At 40.8% G+C, this 21,774-nt stretch overlaps 1 protein-coding gene across 5 annotated transcripts in view; it reads left to right on the forward strand.

Annotated features, from left to right (window-relative positions):
- Cfap20dc (CFAP20 domain containing) overlaps positions 1-21,431 on the forward strand; it is a 255,472-nt gene extending 234,041 nt beyond the window's left edge. For all 5 annotated transcript variants that reach the window (XM_036199888.1, XM_036199890.1, XM_036199889.1 and 2 more), the window contains 2 exons: positions 3,271-3,365; positions 20,892-21,431. In XM_036199888.1, coding sequence (XP_036055781.1) covers positions 3,271-3,365; positions 20,892-21,004 — 208 coding nt within the window. In that variant the 3' untranslated portion in view covers positions 21,005-21,431. The remainder of the gene's footprint in view (positions 1-3,270; positions 3,366-20,891) is intronic.
- Positions 21,432-21,774: the final 343 nt, after the last annotated feature.

Consider the following 21,774-nt stretch of genomic DNA (forward strand, 5'->3'; position numbering starts at 1 on the left):
TTTGTCTGTTTTCACTTGGTTTGTGTTTGTTTCACTTAGCATGTTGGAGCCTACTCTTTGTGTGTCTATAACCCCATACCCTGAGGAAAATGGGAGCAGGTTTACTAATAAGAAAAGCTAGAGAGGAGAGTGAGCATGTGTTGCTGGATTATTGTTGTAGGAATTAGTATACGTTTCTGGTTAGAGATGAGTAGCCATCAAATGTTTCCAATAAAGAACCAGATAATGAACACTTAAAAGACAACAGTAGCTGTAGACATTACTGGAATGCAAGCATGTGACATTAATCTGATGAAGCATCATTTGTGGACACTGAAATTTGAATTTCATATAGTTTTCATATCCTGTGGAACATTATATCCATTTAACCATTGAAAATATAAATGGCTAAATTAGTTTGCATACTATACAAAAACAGACTATGAAATATACTTGGTCCATGGGCCATGGTTTACAACTTCTGATTGACTCACCAATTGATTAATAATAAATTTAATGAAACGGTCTTTAAAAAAATCTTAGTAAATAATATGCATAAATTATTTGTAGTTCTTTTGTTATTTACTTTTAAATTTGAGATTATTATTATTATTATTATTATTATTATTATTATGTGTTTTAATTTTACACATCAGCCATGGGTTCCCCTATCCTCCCCCCTCCCGCCCCACCCCTACATTCCCCCCAGCCCCTCCCCTCCATTCCCATGTCCTCCAGGACCAAGACAACCCTGGGGATTCATTTAAACCTGGTGGATTCAGTACAGGCAGGTCCAGTCCCCTCCTTCCAGGCTGAGCATGTGTCCCTGTGTAAGCCCAAGGTTCCAAACAGCCAGCTCATGCACTAAGGACAGGTCCTGGTCCCACAGCTTGGGTGCCTCCCAAACAGTTCAAGCTATTCAATTGTCTCACTTATCCAGAGGGCCTAATCTAGCTGGGGGCTCCACAGACTTTGGTTCATAATTCATGTGCTTCCATTCGATTGGCTATTTGTCCCTGTGCTTTTTGCAATCTTGGATTCAACAATTCACACTCTTACAGTCCCTCCTCTTTCTCAACAGTTGGACACCCGGAGCTCCACCTGGGGCCTGGCTAAGGATCTCTGCATCCACTTCCATCAGTTATTGGATGAGAGTTCCAAGACGACTGCTATTTTTTTAACCACAAAATAAAGAACCATATATTGTCCAAAGCTACAGCAGAAAAGGAATATCATCAAGTCATTGGCCCAACATTCAAAGTCCACCATTCACATTGCAAGAATTTCCTAGACCAAGAGTAGGACACACACACACACACACACACACACTGGAGAGTCCCTGGTCAGAAATAGGAAGAGGGTCTTCAGATGATACCATTCTTTTCTCCTGCTCACCTGTTTTTCAACACTTTTATTAAGAATTGAGGTCCTTGGGCTGGTAATTTGTATATGACCTCATGATTTTATATAGTGCAGAAATTTTTGGTCTGCTATAATTAAATGGACTAAATAAAAGGTATTTATCAGAAAATGTCCCATTAGCTTGAATGTCTGTGACAAATCCTTTCTGATGTTCTTAATGTGTTACTATGAAATTCAATTACACAGCATGCTCACCTCACTCATTTCAGCAACCATAATCTAGAAGTAGCTGTAAGCAGTGATTGAAAAAGTCTCTTAAAATATTTCAGGTAGAAAATGAGTAATTTTTTTACATTAAAATACTTGTATACTGGGAGAATAAGTGGCTTGCAGAAGGAAAACCTCAGCTATGTAATCCAGTGAGCATTCTGTCATCTTGTACTGGTTTAACTCCAGCAAGACCATGTCCCCACCTTGGTTTATCATAGCAGATCAGGCCAGTACATGGGCTTCATTGATCAGTGTATTGCAACTGAAATTTGCTAAGTGATAACTCTGTACCCAGATGCATGCCAAATGGGCTTGGTATAAATCTGTAGGCAAAACTCTGAAATGTTACCATCTTTCTCCTCCCTACAGGTCAAGCTTAGTAACATTAAGTGATTTGGCTAATCTCTTACTATAGGGAACAAGAATCTGGTGCTGGCCAGAGAGCTGGTGCTCTTAGCTTCTGGTCAAAACTGCTTCCCATTGTAGATTAAAGAAAGTACGAAATACAGAAATTTAGAAAGAAAATATTGTCATAAGAATATGATCTTGTTTAAAAGAAAGGAATAAACAATATGGGGTGCTAATATCCATGCAACAAATAGGATTGATATTGGAAAATCCTTTCTGTTCCCCTGCCTTCCTTCCCACTTCCACTTAAGCAGCTCAGGAGCAGGTTTAGGGATGAGAAGCATTGGACTCATGCCTTCTAGAAAACACCACTTGAGTTGTACCTGCTGCCATGGGGACAGCAGACTGTGAGAGAGGAGGAGGGAGGGAGATAAAGGTGGATTCACATCAGATCTGAGGCTGACTTCTGCTCAACTCATGTGGAGAACACTGTCATCCAAGACACACCACACATGACTGTGTCAAGCTTTCTCACCTAAGATCAGAGAGAGCATCTTCTCTACTGTATTTCTTCTGATTTGATGAAATGGTTTCCTTGTGGGAGAAAAGTGTACTATAGGATAGTGAAGTGGTTCAGTGGATAAAGGTGCCTGCCACCAAGCCTGGGGACTTGAGTTTGATCCCAGGGACCCACAGCAGGGAAGACGAGAACTGACTCCCACAAGTTGTCCTTTGACCTCCACATGCACGTCATACACACACAAGTAGCTTTTTTAAAGTAAGCATACTATATTTTCATGGCACTAATAATAAATTTTTAATCATTTTTATCTTTTATTTTTGAGATTATAGTGTAATTACTCATTTCTCCCTTCCCTACCTACCTCCAAGCCCTCCCATATACCTCTCCTTGCTCACTTTCAAATTCATGACCTCTTTTTCATTAATTGTTGTTACATGCATATATGTATATGCATATATATTCCTAAATATAACCAATTTAGCTTGCATAATGTTACTGGTATGTATGTTTTCAGGGCTAAACATCAGTACTGGATACCCAACTGATAGGAGGAGAAACGTTTATCATTTAGCTTGTGGATTTGATCAAGCAATTTATTGGTTAAGGGACCAACTCCTTACTAACCATGTCACAAAACTGAGTATTAATTTCTCACTTTTCTTACTGGAACATGAAGGAAGATAAAGTGTTTCTTTATAAACCCCAGAGAAGTGGAAAACCAAGGGGAAACTTCAAGTCTGTGTGTGGGGCTGCAACTGTGTTGCTCACCTGCTTTCTTTTCTCCTTAGAGACTGGTTGAACATGCTGAGCCCACCAATTGTCCCTCCCAGTCAGCAGCCAGTGGAGCAGCCTCTGGAGTCCTCTACAAGTGCGAGTGTACAAGGTAAGAATACAAGAAATGCTATGCATTAAAGATATAAAGGTAATTTGCCACAAATAGAGAAAATCTGAAATGCCACTGCTTTCATACTGACCATATAGACCATCCAAACTGTGGTCATCTGTGCCTCATCTTTTATGAAGTCCATTACTAAGTAGGTTGCAGAGAGGAACAGTCCCATTTTTCTGAATGTTTGCCCCAGGGCAGCACAGAGTTGAAGGCATCAGCCCCCATCTGATTTCCAGCTATACCACTTCCCACTGTGTGACCACTGTGAATTTTAGTTGCCAGCTCTACAGTGCCTCCCTGGCCCCACATGCTACTTTCTTGTAAAGATTCAGTGACGTACAATATTTGAAGCACTTAGAACAGTGAATGCCAAATACCAGCAGCTGGTATCATAATACTACAGTCCAGGCCTCTCAGAACACTGGGGTACAGCCGTGTACCTTGTGCTGGTGTTTTAGTCAGGAGTGGACCTCACATTTAAGATACCTGAAAAGGCTATATTGGGGCTAGGAAATCCCTACTTCCTGGTGCCGTGTCATTGCATCACATCATACATCACAGCAGGATACATTGCCTATGTATTTGTAGGTTGCTAATATAAACAACCTGCTGAACCACAAGTGGTTAAATGTATAGCACATATAACCACACACAGTACAAGATGCATGATAATAAACTGTTACTGGCTCATAAACTTACTGTACTATACTTTTAATTTTTATTTTAGAATGTTCTACCTGCTGAAGTATGTTTACTGTAAAATAGCATGACATGCTACACCAGCAGCTTCAATAACATCTTCTGTTTACTGCTCCTTGATCAAGAGACACATCAAGTGATGGAGCTGTGCCATTTTAGCTTGCATAAATTAGCACACTCTATGACATCCACACAACAGAACCACTGCATTCACTGCATTTTTCTACATCACTGCATGATCCCCTTGTAAAATTCCTTTGCCTGTACACATTTTCCTTCATGCAAAGATGCAGCCTTTCACTAAAGTGAGACCATGACATACCTACAAACAGTGCAGTCATTGGTAGGAAACTGGAAAAAAGGTCCCTTCAGTGTTCTCAGTCTTCTCTGTGATACAGAAGTCATGAAGAAGAACCACTGGGTTTTAGTTAGGAACAGGGTGTAGTTGGAAGGTTTCTCAAATCCTGCCTGGCACCCACAGTCCCACGGCCCACTTATAAAATAATCACTCAGAAGCTTATATTAATTAAAACGGCTTAGCCATTAGCTCAGACTTATTACTGACTAGCTCTTACACTTAAATCAACCCATAAGTCTTATTTATGTTTAGCCACATTGCTTGGTAACTTTTCCCAGTTCTGCCTTGTCATCTCTAAGTCTAGCTGGTGACTCTTGACTCAGCCTTCCTCTTCCCAGAATTCTTCTCATCTACTTAACCCACTTATATTTCCTGCCTGGCCTCTGGCCAATCAGTGTTTCATTTATCAACCAATCAGAGCAACACACATCCACAGCATACAGAACAACATTCCACAGCACTTCCCCTTTTCTGTCTAACCAAAAACGAAGATTTTAACTTTACCGTAGTAAAATTACATATAATAGAACAGTTATCAAGCAAGAATTACAGTTACAATATCTAGTCTATTTGTATTTGGTAAAATTAAAGAAAATATTTTTTATTATTATATTTGTGTTTTAATTTTACACATCAGCCATGGGTTCCCCTGTCCTTCCCCCCTCCCATCCCCGCCTCCACCTTCCCCCCAGGCCCTCCCCTCTATTCCTATCTCCTCCAGGGCCAAGACTCCCCCTGGGGATTCATTTAAACCTGGTGGATTCAGTACAGACAGGTCCAGTCCCCTCCTTCCAGGCTGAGCAAAGTGTCCCTGTGTAAGCCCAAGGTTCCAAACAGCCAGCTCATGCACTAAGGTCAGGTCCAGGTCCCACAGCCTGGGTGTCTCCGAAACAGTTCATGCTATTCACTTATCCAGAGGGCCTGCTCCAGCTGGGGGCTCCACAGACTTTGGTTCATAATTCATGTGCTTCCATTTGTTTGCCTATTTGTCCCGGTGCTTTTTCCAATCTTGGTCTCAACAATTCACACTCTTACAGTCCCTCCTCTTTCTCAACAATTGGACACCTGGAGCTCCACCTGGGGCCTGGCTGAGGATCTCTGCATCCACTTCCATCAGTTATTGAATGAGAGTTCCAGCATGACTGTTAGGGTGTTTGGCCATCTGATCACCAGACTAGGTCAGATCAGGCTTTCTCTCGACCATTGCCAGCAGTCTACAGAGGATGTATTGCTGTGGATATCGCTCTGTGTAAATAAAGTTCTGATTGGCCAGTGGCCAGGCAGGAAGTATAGGCGGGACAAAGAGAAGAGAATTCTGGGAAGTAGAAGGCTGGAAGAGAGACTGCCAGCCACCGCCATGACAAGCAACATGTAAAGACACTGGTAAGCCACAAGCCACGTGGCAAAGTATAGATTAATAGAAATGGGTTGATTTAAGATAGAAAAGGTAGATAACAAGAAGCCTGCCACGGCCATACAGTTTCTAAACAATGTAAGTTTCTGTGTGCTTTCTTGGTTGGGTCTGAGCAACTGTGAGACTGGCGGGTAAGAGAGATTTGTCCTGACTAGGCCAGGCAGGAAAACTCTAACTACAATGTATCATTGTGGATTTAAGGGGACCTCTCCAGCACTCTGCCTATTCCTGTTCTCATGTGGTCATCATTTATCATGGTCTATTATTCCTTGTTCTCCCTTTCTGTTCTTGATCCAGCTGGGATCTCCTGCTCCCCTAAGCTTTCTTTCCCTCAAACCTTGCCCTTCATTATTCCCACTGTTGTCCAGGTTGTTCATGTAGATCTCATCCATTTCTCTGTCATTGGGTGATCCCTGTGTCTTCCCTAGGGTCCCATTTTCTAGGTAGCCTCCCTGGCATTGTGTAGCAGTCTAGTCATCTTTGTTTTACATCTAATATCCTCCTATGAGTGAGTACATACCATGTTTGTCCTTCTGAGTCTGGGTTACCTCACTCAGGATGATTTTTTAAAGAAAATATTTTATCTATCCTATTTTTGTAAGTTTAAAGTTTCATATATAATTTATCTTTTATCATAACCAAGGAAAACTATCTTGTCTTCAACTACATCAAAGACCTCAGAAGGATATAATATGACCAAAGTAAATAGGAAGAGCATTGTAAGCAACTTCCAAAAAAAATCTAGAATGACAGAGACAGCTGGCTGCCTGGACAGTCATCCAAAGTTCCTGTGCAACCTTGGGGCATCCTTCTTCAGCCTATAGGTCTAGAGTTTCTCAGACACTTCTCTCTGTGTCCTGTAGAATGGCTGGTAATTTCTTCTGAGAAGCAGGAACCTGAAGGACCACCTGGCCTTGGAAAGTTCAGTTGTCACCTTCGTATGAGTCCTGAATGTCCAGTTGATAAACATTTTGTCAAGCAAGCCAGGCAAGAACAGTTTCTTGCCCAAATGGCTGTTTTTTCCAAGAAGAAAATAAACTCCATATGGCGTGTCATCAATGCCCATCTTCCTCTTTGAAGTAAATTTGATGCGCGCCAGGAGCAGGCATGTCTCATTGTCCAGGAAAGTCTGTTTTTAGAGCATTTTAAATGCCATTTTCTGTAGGTCTTTGAAGTGTTTGAAGATTACCTACCTAATTGAATTATATCTATGTATACCTAGAAAACTTAATTAACATAAGTTTGACTATCATAGAAGACTAATTATTAATCTGTATTTCTTAATTATCCATTACAATTTCAAATGAGCTGCACAAACATAATACCTTAAACAAGAGTAGAAATATACATACAGCATAACAAAATTAACTTTAAATTTGTATCAATAAACTAAAATCTGTAGCAATTTAAAACAAGTTGCTCTTTAAAAGTAGATTCAATAATCTACCCTTTCATCCTATCATATTATATCATATCCCCCTTTTTTCTTTTAGAAAGATACTGATTATGACCAATAACAATTTGTAACCAATCTCTAACAAAGACAAATATCCATAATCCATTTTTTGGGAATGTGGGCACAGTGTTCTAGGCCACTGTATTCTTATGGGGATCCTGAGAAAATTTGAGATAATGGTCAAGTCCTAGAAATACTGGCTATAACCTTTGTTGATAGGTACCATCTGTTAAGGTTCAAGAGGTCTGGCTTGATCAAATCTGATCCATCTTAACCTGGAACAAATCTATAGCCTCTTGCTTCCTGTGGAAACAAAAGCAGAGCCTCCTTTCCAAAGCAATATATCCTTAGACATAAATTTTGAAATCAAGATATCTTTAAAATATACATATTGATTTAACTGGTTAGCCTTTACAATCAAATGCCTCTCTGAAATTAAAAATCCCAAAGACAATATAATCAAGACTCTCTGTGTGATTTCCATCTTTATGTGGCTTATTTCTTATATTACTTTTATTTTCTCTTTAAAGACTTTATTTTTTAAAGATATTTCTTTATATAGCTGTCTATATTCATTTTCTTCTCTCTTCCAAGCCTATTTACATTTTTACGCACATTGTAAACTGTTTAGGATTTATCCTATCTGAATCTGTCTTATTATGAATCTATTGCTTTAAACTGCAGAGTGGTTAGAACAGAAGCAGCAGCCTTGGCTGCTGACTCCACCCACCTCAGCTTTTCAACATGGCAGTGGTACGTTTACTGACAGCTCTGGGATCTATGCGTACCACCAACTCTTGGAAGCAGGGAGTCCATACCTCCATCAAAGCACCGTGGAGCCCAGAAACCTTTTTTTTTTTTGGTCTGTACTAGCATGTGACTGAAGTTTTTTCCAGTCCTGCTCAGTCCCACAGACCCCACAGCCACTTATAAAGTAATCACTCAGAAGCTTATATTAATTAAATCTGCCACACAATGTGCTGTGTGGCTTGGAGATACCACTGTGCACAGTAGCAAGAATCCTCCATGCTGCATTCAAGCCCATACACTGCTGCAAACCTGCCATACTGTAGCTCACAACTTGCCTGAGAGACATGTAGGAAGCTGTTTTTAGCTCCATTTTAGAATCTTTTTTTAAGCTTTCTCAGGTTTTAGGTGGAAACTCTTGCCCCACATCATCACGCAATTTGTATTTGCAAGGTTTCTTGGTTCCTGCCTTATATTAATTAAAACTGCTTAGCCATTAGCTCAGGCTTATTGCTGATTAGCTCTTACACTTAAATCAACCCATAATTCTTATTTATGTTTAGCCACGTGGCTTGGTACCTTTTCTTAGTTCTACCTTGTTATCTTGCTTCCTCTGTGTCTGGGTGGCGACTCCTGACTCAGCCTTCCTCTTCCCAGAATTCTCCTTATCTGCTCACTCCACCTATACTTCCTGCCTGGCTTCTGGCCAATCAGTGTTTTATTTAGCAACCAATCAGAGCAACACACATCCACATCCTACAGAACGACATTCCACAGCAGCGGGGAGCCTGGATGTCAGGAATGGGTGAAAGAGGAACACCAGAGGATCTCTGGACTAGAGAAGAAAGTCATTTAAAGGTGCCTGCTTAGCATGCATAAAACCTAGCGAGGGCACACACACATGTAATCATAGCTCTGTGAAGCACAGACAGAGGATCAGGAGTTCAAAATCATCCTCAGCTGGTTTCAGACTTGCCTGGGCTACATAAGACTCTGTCTCAAAACAAAGAAACAAACAAAAAGAATCTCCAGTGAAAACAGTGGTTGGGATGCAGGGGTAGGAGGGAACTCCAGTTCACTCAGGTGCATAATTGGAGTGGCAAATGCCTTCTAATGGGACTCTCTGGGGTAATTTTCTGAGTTGAATTTTGAAGATGGAAGAACACTACATCTAATATTTTTAAGTGAAACTAACATAAATCGCTCCAACAAAAGTGCCAGCTGCTCCCCCAACCCAACCAGCTGCTCCAGGGAGGAAGTGGGGCATCCGTTTTTCTTCAGGTGCAGAGAATTCAGTGTGCTCATGAATCTGACATGAACTTTCTGGCTGCCCCAGGGATGGAGATGTCTCTGTGATTTACTGTCTGAAATAGATTATGCCCCTCAAATTGGGAAACATTTTAGAGGTTTACATTTATAATTACTTATGACAGAAAAATAGAATCTTGGCTGTCAGGAGGAGACCTTGCTATGAGGGAACAAATAATATGTTAAGTGTCCAAAATAAACCACAGGAACCAGGAGCATGGTCCTTGGGCAAAGGCACTAGGTATATATATATTAGTAATGAGTGGCTGGACGGGTGTCTTCAGGTCACGACAGCCCAGCTCAGTTCTGTCAGTGCAAGCTACATAATGCTGAAGGTAAAGAGAACCTCCACTAAGGACAATTCTCACAAATTCAGGAAGTTGTAGCAGCATGCTAGCCAGAGCTAACCAGATGAAGGGCGATTACTCGACTACCACCTTCCGTGCTCACCACCACTGCCCTTCTTGGGAGCTAATGCTTCCTATTTGTTCACTATCTTCTTCTGTGATATGCTTGGGTGGTTCGTAGCTAATTAATACCATCAAACTCTGTTTCCTCTTTGTTTAATCTTTCCATGATAATGGCGAGAATTTAGGCAGCCTAGCACAGTCTGTTCTTAACTGGTACACTGAGAGAGTTTCCATCCAATCCTATAAAATATTTGCCAGAGAAAAATAATGTTCAGGCTTCCAGTTCATATCATCAAGAGAAGAGGGAGGCATGATTGCAGTCCTCTGGAATCCATTCTGAGTTTCTATTGCCATTCATAGGCTGAGACAATGCATTTAGCACTCATACTACCAACACGGAGCAGATATAGAGAAAACATTTTTTTCTATTGAGAATTCCTGGTCTATCAGGGAAAAAAAGCATGAAACATGAAACATCTCCAAGGCTAATCACTATGATTTCAATGACACAGAGAGAAAACAAAGAGAATGAGGCTTCTGACCACTGTGTCAGCCTTGGACCTGCCCATTCTCCCTTCTTGTTCGAAATGGCTAACCACAGTTGATGAGATCCAGGGCAAGGCTGGGCCCACAGGCCACAGACCTCTAGAGCCAGGTCTCTGCATGTAACCTGCCACTTTATGCCCTGCCCAGACTCTTTTGGAGTTGGTGAGTTCTCTGTGCTCATTTTCTCCCTCTCCCTCCTCCCCCCCTCCTCTCCTCCTCCCCATCTCCTTCTCCCTCTCTCCCTGTCCCTCTCCCCCTCCCCCTCTATCAAATATTGATTTGTTTACTCATTTCTTCTTATTCTTCCCCCTAAATAGCCTCAGTATGTATTAGCAGAGACTGTCAGTTGGCTTACTTGAGGACCCAGGTCCCTGTGCACTTTCTGGCATGTATTGGGTTCTCCAAATTCTCAGTAGAGCATTTCACAGACATGTAAACCTGGATCTCCTTCCTCATCTCTGAGCTTAATACATTGGGAAGACTTCTGAAATTCAAGCATGAAGCAGTAGCCTTTATACTTTATTTGTAAGCAGTGACAACTCACTTCAAAAGAAATCTCATATAGAACCCCGGTATAGAAAAGAGGTCAGGGGAGAATGATTGTCTTAGAGTCCTACTCTGGAACTCGGATGAATCAGTAAACTATTTTGGTTCAGCCCATTGTTTGCCTTAACAGGTAAGTGACTTATCAAAAATCAAATTTTCAGTCACAGCCCATGCTAACTAAGATGGGGCTTCCTCCACCTCAGCATCTTTCTGCTGATCACTGTAAGTTTAGGAGTGTATGTTTTGGCTTTTGGTTGCTTGCTTTTTTAAAGTTGGAACAACAGAAAAGGTATCATCCATCTTAACACTTCTGGGACAAAAATAACAGCTAATGAGTAATCTGTCTTTCTGTGTTCTGGGCCTTCATGGATACCCTCTAAAGTATGGGTACTGTTATCACCCCCATCCCCCACATAGTTCTCTGGGCTGTGTAGCAATGCACTGGGCTGCCTCACCTTCCCCAAAGGAGGAGCCAGTGTACCTGGAGCAGCTGGAGGTAAACAGCATGATGACCTGACAAGTGTGTAATTTTAGAAAACTTACCCAAGCAATACAGAAGGAAACATGCAGTTACATGTGGCCCTGGAACCCAAGGTCTTGTCCCTGCCTTACTCAGTAGGAGTCAGTCCCCACCAGTTTCTGCCCAGCCTGAACATCTCCAGTACATAAACGCCACCTTAAGTGAGCCTTGCACCCGGCAAAAACAGTGTTGTGCTCACAGAGTTCTGATCCCTGCCATAGACTGAAGGAGAATGTCTGCCTCCTCATGGTTCCTCCTAGGCTATAATATACTTGTGGAGTGTCAGTTACCACAAGCACAGTGCCCTTAACACTTACTAAAAAAAGTGTTCTCTTGGAGCTTGTGTGAAATGTAAAATGGGAAGTGAAGGTTTCAGAACTTACTCAAAAAAACTACTGAGCTGACCTTTTGAAAATGAACCATACTTTGCTGGAAGAATGGTTGTCAATTTGTTTTTGACATTTGTTCCTTTACAGATATGACCCTTAAATTATTCATGCCTACCAGCTCCAACAGGGAATAATAATCAGTTCTTTCTTCAGCCTATAGACCTCTCCAAAACTCACAAAAATTAGGAGGAAGAAAGCCCTTCCAAGGGTTTTTGACATAGTCAGAGTTTCATAAAAGTAATACTCTTGCATGTTCTTTATGACAGTGTCACACAGGCTGTTCCTTTAATAACAGTCATCAGTCCCCCACAAGATACAGATAGGTAGCAAATGCTTTTTTTTAATTTACTTACTTATTATGTATACAGAAAAGGGTACCAGATCTCATTACAGATGGTTGTGAGCCACCATGTAGTTACTGGGAATTGAACTCAAGACCTCTGGAAGAACAGTCGGTGCTCTTAATCTCCAGCCCGCAAATGCTTTTTTATGCAATGTCCAAATTACTAGTAAAGAATCCACAGAATTCTCACCACTCCTTATAGGCAGCCAGACAGACAGGGTATCTGGCTGCCTTCTGTCCATCAATAGAAGTGTCCCTTCATAGTTCTTCTGTTTACAGCTACATAATGACTTCACATTTAACAGCCTGGGTCTATGAGTTCTGCTTCACTGAGCATCTTTGGTACCTGGTGCCTACAGCAATATCCAGGACATAGTAAACACTCCAGAAAGTTCTGCTAAGTAGATGGGTGTTTGGTCCATGAGAGACACAGAGAAATTTGAGCTAGCCTGTGGATTTTCTTCAAATTTATAAACAATGCAAAGCAGGTTACAGATGCTGTGGCTAGTGGTACACCTGTAATCACAGCAGCAAGCCCAAGCCATGTAACAAACCCGTATTTGTTCTTAAACCTTAAATGACTTTATTTTCAATTCCAGAATCACAAACGTATTCTGTCTTGGGGGGGGGGGGGGCAGTAATACTCTTTGTTTTTTATAAGTTATTTGAGAATATTATGCAATGAGTTTTCATATTCACCCTCCCTCCCACAGCTCCTCCTAAATCCACCTCCCTATTTCCCTTCCCACCCAACTTTGTGCCCTTTTTTTCCCACCAAGGTCAGTTTGTGCTGCCCAAATATTCTTAGGCATGTGGAATGTAGTTGACTTGTTAGTGGCAACACTCCTTAAAAAAACTGGGAAATAAAGGAGTCACTGAGCTGACCCTTCCCCCAACAAATAAGGGCATGTAAAAATAACAAAAGCTTAATGAGGCACTGCTGTTTTCCCTGAATGATGTGAAATTTTCTGTGTTACCCCATCACTGTCCAGTAGGACATTATGTCCTATGTGACAGCATGGTTAGGAGAGTAGCCTGTCTCCCACATCCAAGTGTGTAGGAGCACAGTACCATAGGCCTGGCCATCTGCAGCTTAACCCACACTGTAGTACTACCACAGAATACTTGTTGAGTTTAGAAAGAGCTACACAAATGACAGATCCACTCGGATAGCTTTTAATCTAGTAAGCTCCTTCCTGTGATGCTTTCTAGATTTAATAGTTCTCTTCATGGTTGTGGGGAGTGGGATCAGAGGTCATCCTTGGGTATTATACTTCAGGAGTCATCTACTTTGTTTACTGAGACATGTTCTTCATCTGACCACATAGTCTAGCCTGGCCAGCAGGTCCCAGGGTCTGCCTGTCTTCCCACCCCGAACACTGAGATGACAGGTTCTAGGGATGAAACTTGGGTCTTCATGCTTACCAGGCAACTGTTTTACCAGCTGAGCTGCCCTCCGATCTCAATAGCCCTCTTAGTACTCTATTTAGACCCCAACTCAACTCCCAGCTTATAAAGTGATTCATAGTTTTTCTATCACATTCTAGAAGGCAGGGTCCCTGTCATTTCTTTGAGGCAACCAATTACTATTTGTCCCCAACTTAAGCTTGAGGTAGAGAGATATTTTCTCTTTATCACTGTCAGGGGCCAGGGCTGTCTCCTCTATAGGTCTCAGAGGTTCTGGTCTAGCAACATGCTCACTACTGTAAAGAGACACCCTCCTTTTCAGGAATACAAGTCAGCTCTCTACTAGAAACATAAACACATTGCTAAATCCAAAGCTCTCTAGTCCTCTTCTAGAACAATCCCTACTTATGGGGCACCACATGTACTCCAGAAAGGATGATGGCCCAGCATGGAAGTCCATCTTGTTCAGACCTGGCCAGAAGTCATACTCATGTGAAGCTGTGGGCTCTGTAGACTACAATGATATGGCTAGGGGCCTCCTTCACATGTGACAAATCACATTTGGAATTATAATAGAGACAACCTGGAAGGAAAATAAAGTTGGACTAACCCCTAATTAAGCATCCATGTCCCTCAGTGTGACCTTTACATGGCATCCCCCAAATAAAACAATCTCACTCATCTACATGGAGGATATTTGATTCCCAGAGGCATCAGACTTGTAATCATGGCATGTGATTTGCCTTCAAAAGAAATACAGCTTTCTAATAGAAGAACCTTTTCATTATTTCCACTGCAGCCTTGCTCTTCTATCTTCCTCCACTTTGAAGGCACCAGTTAGCTAAAGACCAAAATTGAGTGGTTCTCAGTAGACCTCCCAGATGCCAGCGTGCTTGAATTTCTCCCTCTCAGAAGGATGCTGGAAAAAGACTCTCCATGCAACTGTTACTTGGCAGAATCTTATCTCAAATATGTTTATTGATTTGCAGACATACTACTCCACACAGTGACAGCCTCACTGGTGAATCACTTAAACAGTAGTGTGCACATAAAAATACAGTCAGTCAGTCATTAGGATCTATAGGTAGAAAAATGCATTTTTTTTAATTCTAAAGGCAGCATCAGAAAATCGAAAATCAAGTAGAGTGTCTTGATTCCAGGATTTTAAATCTGATAAAGTGGTGACCTTCATTTATTTTCAGGCATTAAGGCTTAGCTTGCACATACAGGTTTTCTATTATCCACAGTTAAAATGCATTAAATATAGATAATTAAGCAGTTGTATTAATTGGCTTTCAAAGGTGAACTCCAGGGGTTATTTACCCAAGCTGATCTGACTGAGGGAGGGCAGCCAATACTGTTGCATTCAGTCTGACTCTGCTGGGTTTTCTTCTGTTATTGCTGCTCACCAATTTCAAAGTAGATGAGGCTGAAAGTTTGTAAATAGATTAGTATCTAAAAGGTAATTTTATTTCAGTAGAAATGGCTTTGTTATAGGGAGAAGAGTAAAAATGTCATTTGGACGCCTTGTCCAGATGCTCTGAGCCTGGTAGCCGAAAATGGATTTATTTGTTAATTTGTCCTTTTGGAGTTTCTATATCCAGTCTTTAAATAGAGTAATTAAGCATTTTAAGGGAAAAAAATTAAAAGTCTGCAGTATCCGAGAATATAATTGAAAATTACCCCATACCCATGCAGGGTAACTACCGTTCAAAACCTTCACCTACACTTGATATCATAGTGGCAATTGCTTAATGATATTATAATTTCACTATGCAGAGATTCCCATGGCAAAATGATTAAGTTGGAGGCCTCAGAAATTAAATTACAATAAAAACAAAACCTTTTATGTAAGTTTAAAGTACTTATTTCAATGTAAAATTATATATAAGCTCACCCAATTTTCGTACAGATACTATTGGTGGTAATTTCAAATTCATCCTTTCATACTAAAACCCACAAAGTCAAATTAGGCCTATGACTCTAATGCACGCATCTCCTATTCTGTGGTGTATGTGTCACGATGAATGCATCTGTTCAGCAGTCCATGCTTCAGTTTATCTGCATTGTATAGGAAGAGCTCTGTTAATGAATCAGACCTACCTTGATCCCTTTGTAGTGGGGTGATGAAGACCCAGAGCCCATCATATGGGTTATTTCCTCTTGAAAAATCCCAGCTGGTGGTAAAATGTATTGAGTTTTCCAGCGTAATAGCACTAGCTTACATTGTTACTGTTTTTAATACAGGCCCAGAATACACTGAACAACTACACAGGCCACTGTTCTTTTGCACTCAAGGTTGGTCTAATAATGCACTAGTAAAGATCAGAAATTAAACAGCAGATCCACAAGCACTCATGGTTTATCATTAGCCTTGTGATTTAGGACTTTCATAATATATTTGATAGAAAAATTTGTTTTCCTCTGTGAAGCAAATGATTTTTGGATTTTTAATTAAAGATGAATTTGTCTTAGCATCCTATATAAGCTAGTTGAGAACTTTTGATTGCATTCAAACCCAGTGTACTGTTTTTCTCTCTCAGTAGTATAGTCATAGAAAGAAACAAATAGTTTAAAAAATAATACATATATTTAAAGAGAGAGTAACCCCCCACCCCACACACAGCTGCTCCCTGAGACACAGACTCTGGACCAAGAGGCGAGTCTTTGTTCTCCCAGTCGATCACCCCAGCGTTAGGCCCAGGACACAACCAGTTGCAGGCCAGAAAACAGGACTCCTGACTACCACCATCTCCACGAGACCCCGTAAACCACAAACCTCAATCCAACCCCCAAACCTACCCATCTTCTGAGACTGCAGCTGCTCCCTGAGACACAGACATTGTTTGCACCAATTGGAGAAAGAGATAGGTAGATGTCAGTGCAAGAACACATTCAACAACATAAAGAGCAATATGGCACCACCAGAACCCAGCAGCTCTACAACAACAAGACCTGAACATCACAGTGTAGAAGAAGCAGAAGAAAATGACCTTAAAAATAACTTTAAGAAGATGATAGAGGCCTTTAAAGAGGCAATGAAAAATTCCCTTAAAGAAACTGAGGAAAAGACAAACAAAAAATAGGAAGAAATCAATACATCCCTTAAAAAAGCCAAGAAAACCAAGGAAAAGCAATTAAGCAGGTGAAGGAAACAGTTTAAGATCTGAAAACTGAAACAGAAACAAGAAGACACAAATGGAGGGAATGCTGGAAATAGAAAATCTGAGTAAAAAGTAAAAAAAAAAAATTATGAAATGGAAGTAAAAAATGCTTTGGAGTTTTGTTCCCACAGGAGATGAGAGGCTGTGAATTCATTCAGGGTTAATATGGATCAGGTTTGATCAGTTGAGACCTCCTGAATCTTGACAGGTGATATTTATCAGCAAAGATTACTGCTGGTCTTCCCAGGACTTGGCCACTATCTGAAATTTTAACTCTGGGGCCCTAAAGATACTGTGTCTAGAGACAGCAGAAAACAGTTTGGAGAATACTATGCCCACATTCCCAAGAGATGGGGTTGGTGGTCTTTGGTTATTTGGTGGGCTATGGATATTTGTTTTCATTTAGGGGAATATATTATATTGATACAAATTTAAGGTAATTTTAGTTACAACACTATATATATACTTTTGTTTAAAGAATTTTTGTATGCTGATATAAATTTAAAATTACTTTTGTTACACTCTATGTATGTTTCTACTCTTGTCTAAAGGTTTTTTATATATTGATATAAATTTAAGGTTGTTTTTGTTATGACATTGTATATGTGTTTCTACTCTTGTTTAAGGTGTTGTACCTATGCAGTTCATTTAAAAATGTAAGGTAAAGTTCTAGTTTTTGAAAGCTATTATTATAAACTATATAGGACAATCAAGAAACAGGTCAGCAGTTAGTAATTTATAACAATCAAATCTATAGATATGTTAGGTATGTGTTTTAGGTTAAATATATTTTACATAGGTGGTCTTCAAATACTTCAAAGATCTATAGAATATGGCATTTAAAATGTTTTGGAAACTGTGGATATTTTTTAGCCCTTATAGAGAAGCAACACCCAGTTAACTCCTTATTAACATCTGTGGCTGCTTTGTTTATATGGGTAAGTCCCATTTATTGGAAAGCAACTTTCAGCCTCTCCACAAGAAAGAAACAAGATAGAAGCAGAGCCTCAGAGGCCATCCTTAAGGCAACAAAAGAAATAAAGGGAAGGCAACATTCCTTCTCAGATCTCTTGTTCATTAAAAATTGTGCCAAGTACCCAGGTTGGCTACCACTATTAATTCAGTGTGGTTGATAGCAAAGTCCTGTGACTCTTCAGGATATAAACCCTAGTAATCCAAGGTTACAGAAGCTCATCAGAGGAGTCATTGGATGTGGTCCTTTGTGCTATATAAATTCATCTACAAAATCCTATACAAGTATTGACCTAGCCTTCACCCTCCCTAGAACACATTTGCATTTACTGGTCACTTCTAATGCTTAGCCAAAATAAAAGCCTAAACCTTTTTGCCTCCTCCTAGAACCCCATCAAATCGTCTAAATCCTAACGCCTATACCACCTCTCATCTTTAAAGCAGGAAGGGCTAATGCCCTTGTCATCAATCTGGCTCTTTTCCTTTGGGCCTATTGAACTCATTACCCCTGGTCTCACAAAAGACTCTGTCATATTCACCAGCAGGTTCTGAAATATGAGAAGTCAAATTTCTTCTGCTTATAAATTTAATATTTGAAAATGTAGGACACCTTTATATTTTTCTAATCCATCTCATGTTTAAATTCCCAACTAAATGTGATTCCACACCCTTCACAAAAACATCAAACATGGTGTTAAAAGCTAAATTTGGGCACATTGAGATTTTAAAGAGTTTATTTGAGCAGAGAGAACTCAGGTACTGGTCACCACCAATCTGCAGCCCAGGGGGCTCAAGTGAGAGCAAGAGAAAGGAAACTTTGACATATGCCCTTGAAAACTAGGCCAAGAAAACTGTGGTTGACTGAAGTGGAAGGCAGTTCAAGGATGGCTAGGCAGTTTCTCAGTAGCAGGGCTCAAGTCCTATTTGTCTGTTTATACATTGAGCTGGGACTTTGGTTTGCTTAATAAGTAGGAACCCAGGCCACAGGAGCAATTAGATTAATAGCGTATTGATTAATTTTTATAAGAGTATATGAGAAGACACTGAGCTTAAGCCTCATAACTTGACTCTGTCCCAAGCTCTCCCTCTGAATCACAACCAGGCAACCTTGGGCAAGCTGTTTCCTTTTGCAGGCCTTGGCTTCCTCTGCAAGATGGAAACTATAATGGACATCTGCCTATTCTATCCTGCCATGATTGTTTACAGAGTAACTAGAGAAAGTGCTTTCCAGACCATTAGGGGCTCATCCAGTGAAATACTAGCCAGCAGGCAAATGCATCCATTCCTCTTAGCTCCAATTTTAGGGACTGTTGGTGCAGAATTCAACTCAAAAGAACCAAGCCATCACATATTTACAACATTCCCTAAGAACAAACCTGTTCCTATAGTCTTTATGTACCTGGCACTCAGGGATCAGGGTCTGGCTCTAGAAAGGGTTATGGTAAATGGTCTGGATGGAAATGAGAAGGATGGGCTATGGAGGAGCTTCAAAGGCTTACTCATCATGTGGGCATATACCCACAAACCTAGCTCCAGTTTGCTAATACGCAGATGGTAACTGTGACAGCTTGCTCTGAAGTAGCTGGGTACCATGCAAGCCTCCCCCACAACCTTGCTTGCTGAGCTGTAACATTTAGGATCATGGGCTTTGTGTGTTTTATTTTATTTTACCTTACTTTTAAGTCAGGGTATTACATGGCCTTCCACCCCCTGATTGTTGAGATTATAATTCTGTATCCACTCCAGAAAGATGATGAGCTTTTATTTATGCCTCAAGAAACAGTTTTGGGGACTGGGAAAATGGCTCAGTCAGTAAAGTGCCCCCAAACAAGCATGAAAACCTGAGTTCAGATGGCAACACTTACATAAAAATCAAGAATGGGAGTGGACACCTCTAATCCCAGCACTGGGAGGTGGAGATGAGTGGATCCATGGAGCTCATTGGCCAGTCAGTCCAGCCAAATCAGGGAGTTTCAGGTTCTGTGAAGAATATTGTCTCAAAAAACCATGGAGAGCAGTTAAGCATGACACCAGACATTGATCTTTGACCTTCAATCAGTGCACACACAAACATTCACATATCCATGAACCATGCACGGTTTTTACTGAACCTCTGTCACTGGCAGATCTTTTTCTCATGCTCACTGCCAAAGCCCTTTGGAAGTCAACCTTGATGAGCTCACAGCTCTTCAGTGGGCTAGGCTAATAAAGAGAAAAATGTCCTAACCACCTCCTTTTCTCTGAGCCTGACCTCATCCTTCTCACTCAGAAGTGAAGACAGACTTTCTGAGGAAACAGGACTCTCTTCCAAATACTACTGGGCATACAAAGGAGCTCAGAAAGTATTCTCATGAAACATTTTTAATTGCATACTACTTATTGGAAACTCTGCTAATGATCTGGGCAATGCATGTTCCCTCCATCAAGCCATCATCTATATCCCCATCAGGCTTATACCTTCCTACCACAAAGAAAATAACAGCCCATCTCATATGTTTTCTCTGTTATGGATCCTAGCTTTGTAAATGGCATCATTTAAATGCATAGTTGTCTGGTAGCCTTTTGGGAACAAAATGAATAAAGACTCTATTCTGACCTGGACTCACACTGCTCTGTATTAGACACAGCTTTGGCACATGTAGGACTTTAGAACTGTGGTAATTGAGTTTTGCATATCATCCAGTATTTCCTGATCCTACGGCCTGTGACTCTTTGGTCCTTTGACTCTGCCATTTTATTCTTTTTCCTTCAGGCTCTTCTATATACCATTGGTTTTGCTTGGTGTTTTTTGTTTGTTGTTGTTATTGTTTGTTTGTTTTATATATAAGAGTATTTTACCTGCATGTATGTCTGTGTACCATGTGTACAGTGCCCAAGGAGGCCAGAAATGAGTGTTAAATGCTCTGGGACTGGAGTTACTACTGAGAGTTCAAGTTGTCACATAGGAATCAAACCTGGATCCTCTGGAGAAGCAGCCAATGTTCGTAACCCCAGGTCATCTCTCCAGCCCCCTGTTTGCTTTTTGTCCTTCTGGCCCTCTGAGTCCCTGGCATTTCTTCTCAAATGTACAATGCTCTTGGGAATCCACGTTCTACCGTGTTCCTCCTTCCCAACCTAACCTTTGTCTGAATAAAGTTTTTTGAGAGGTGGTGATCCCTGCCCTGACTGCCTTCTTGGGTGGCACTTTAGGAATTCTGTGCCAGGCCCATAGCTAATGTGTTGTGTTTCCCCTGGCTCACAGGTGAAGAGGACCTGAGTGCAGAAGAAGATGAGGAAATGCTTACTCTGTTGTATGATCCATGTCTCAACTGCTACTTTGACCCTCACACTGGGAAATACTATGAGTTGGTGTAGCTCCCGCCCCCAGGGCAGAAAGCAGCCACAGCGGATGGAACATGACAGCTGTGTGATGTCCACAGTGGACACTGGAACCTGTGTAGATGGGCCCAAGGAGTGCAAAGGACTGTGAAGAAGAAGTTCTTGGTAGATAATGTTCAATGTTAAGAACACCTGCATTCTCTTTGTAGCTGTGTGTGTGACTTGAAACTCGTGAAGGGATTTATACAGACACCGGATTTCAGGTTTTGAATTTGCTCTTAGTTCTTCATTCCCATCCTCTTAAGTCTCATTATGTTATATAAACAAATTAGGAATTACTTGTTCAAATTTTCCAGTGTTAATCTGTAATAAATGATGGCTTGATACACTTACAGAAAGTATATTCTTGTTTAAAAGATGTCTGAAACCCTTTTTATAGTTTGTTTGTATTAAAAATAAAGTATAGTGGTCAAAAGGCCACTTCCTTTTTTCACCCTGTTGTCTTTACTATATTATTCTTAGGCAACTTCTTGTTCCTTTAGAGTCTTAGGAAGCATAAGCTAGTCAGATTTTGTGATGGGTTTTGTGGGTGTGGGCCCCACTATGACTTTGTAGCCTAGCACCTGGAGCATTTGCAGAGCTCACAGCACTGTTGATATTAGACTGCTCAGCAATGTACTTGCTTTTATCCTTTTTTACCTCTTGTTTTTGAATTCTAATACTTGAGCTCTATGGATCCAAATTTCACTAGCAGTTGCCATCTGAACACCCTTTCATACCTCACTTCTTCTCTGACCTGTGCTTAG

This window comes from Onychomys torridus, chromosome 9 (genome assembly GCF_903995425.1).
Source record: "Onychomys torridus chromosome 9, mOncTor1.1, whole genome shotgun sequence".
Taxonomy (NCBI): Eukaryota; Metazoa; Chordata; class Mammalia; order Rodentia; family Cricetidae; genus Onychomys; species Onychomys torridus.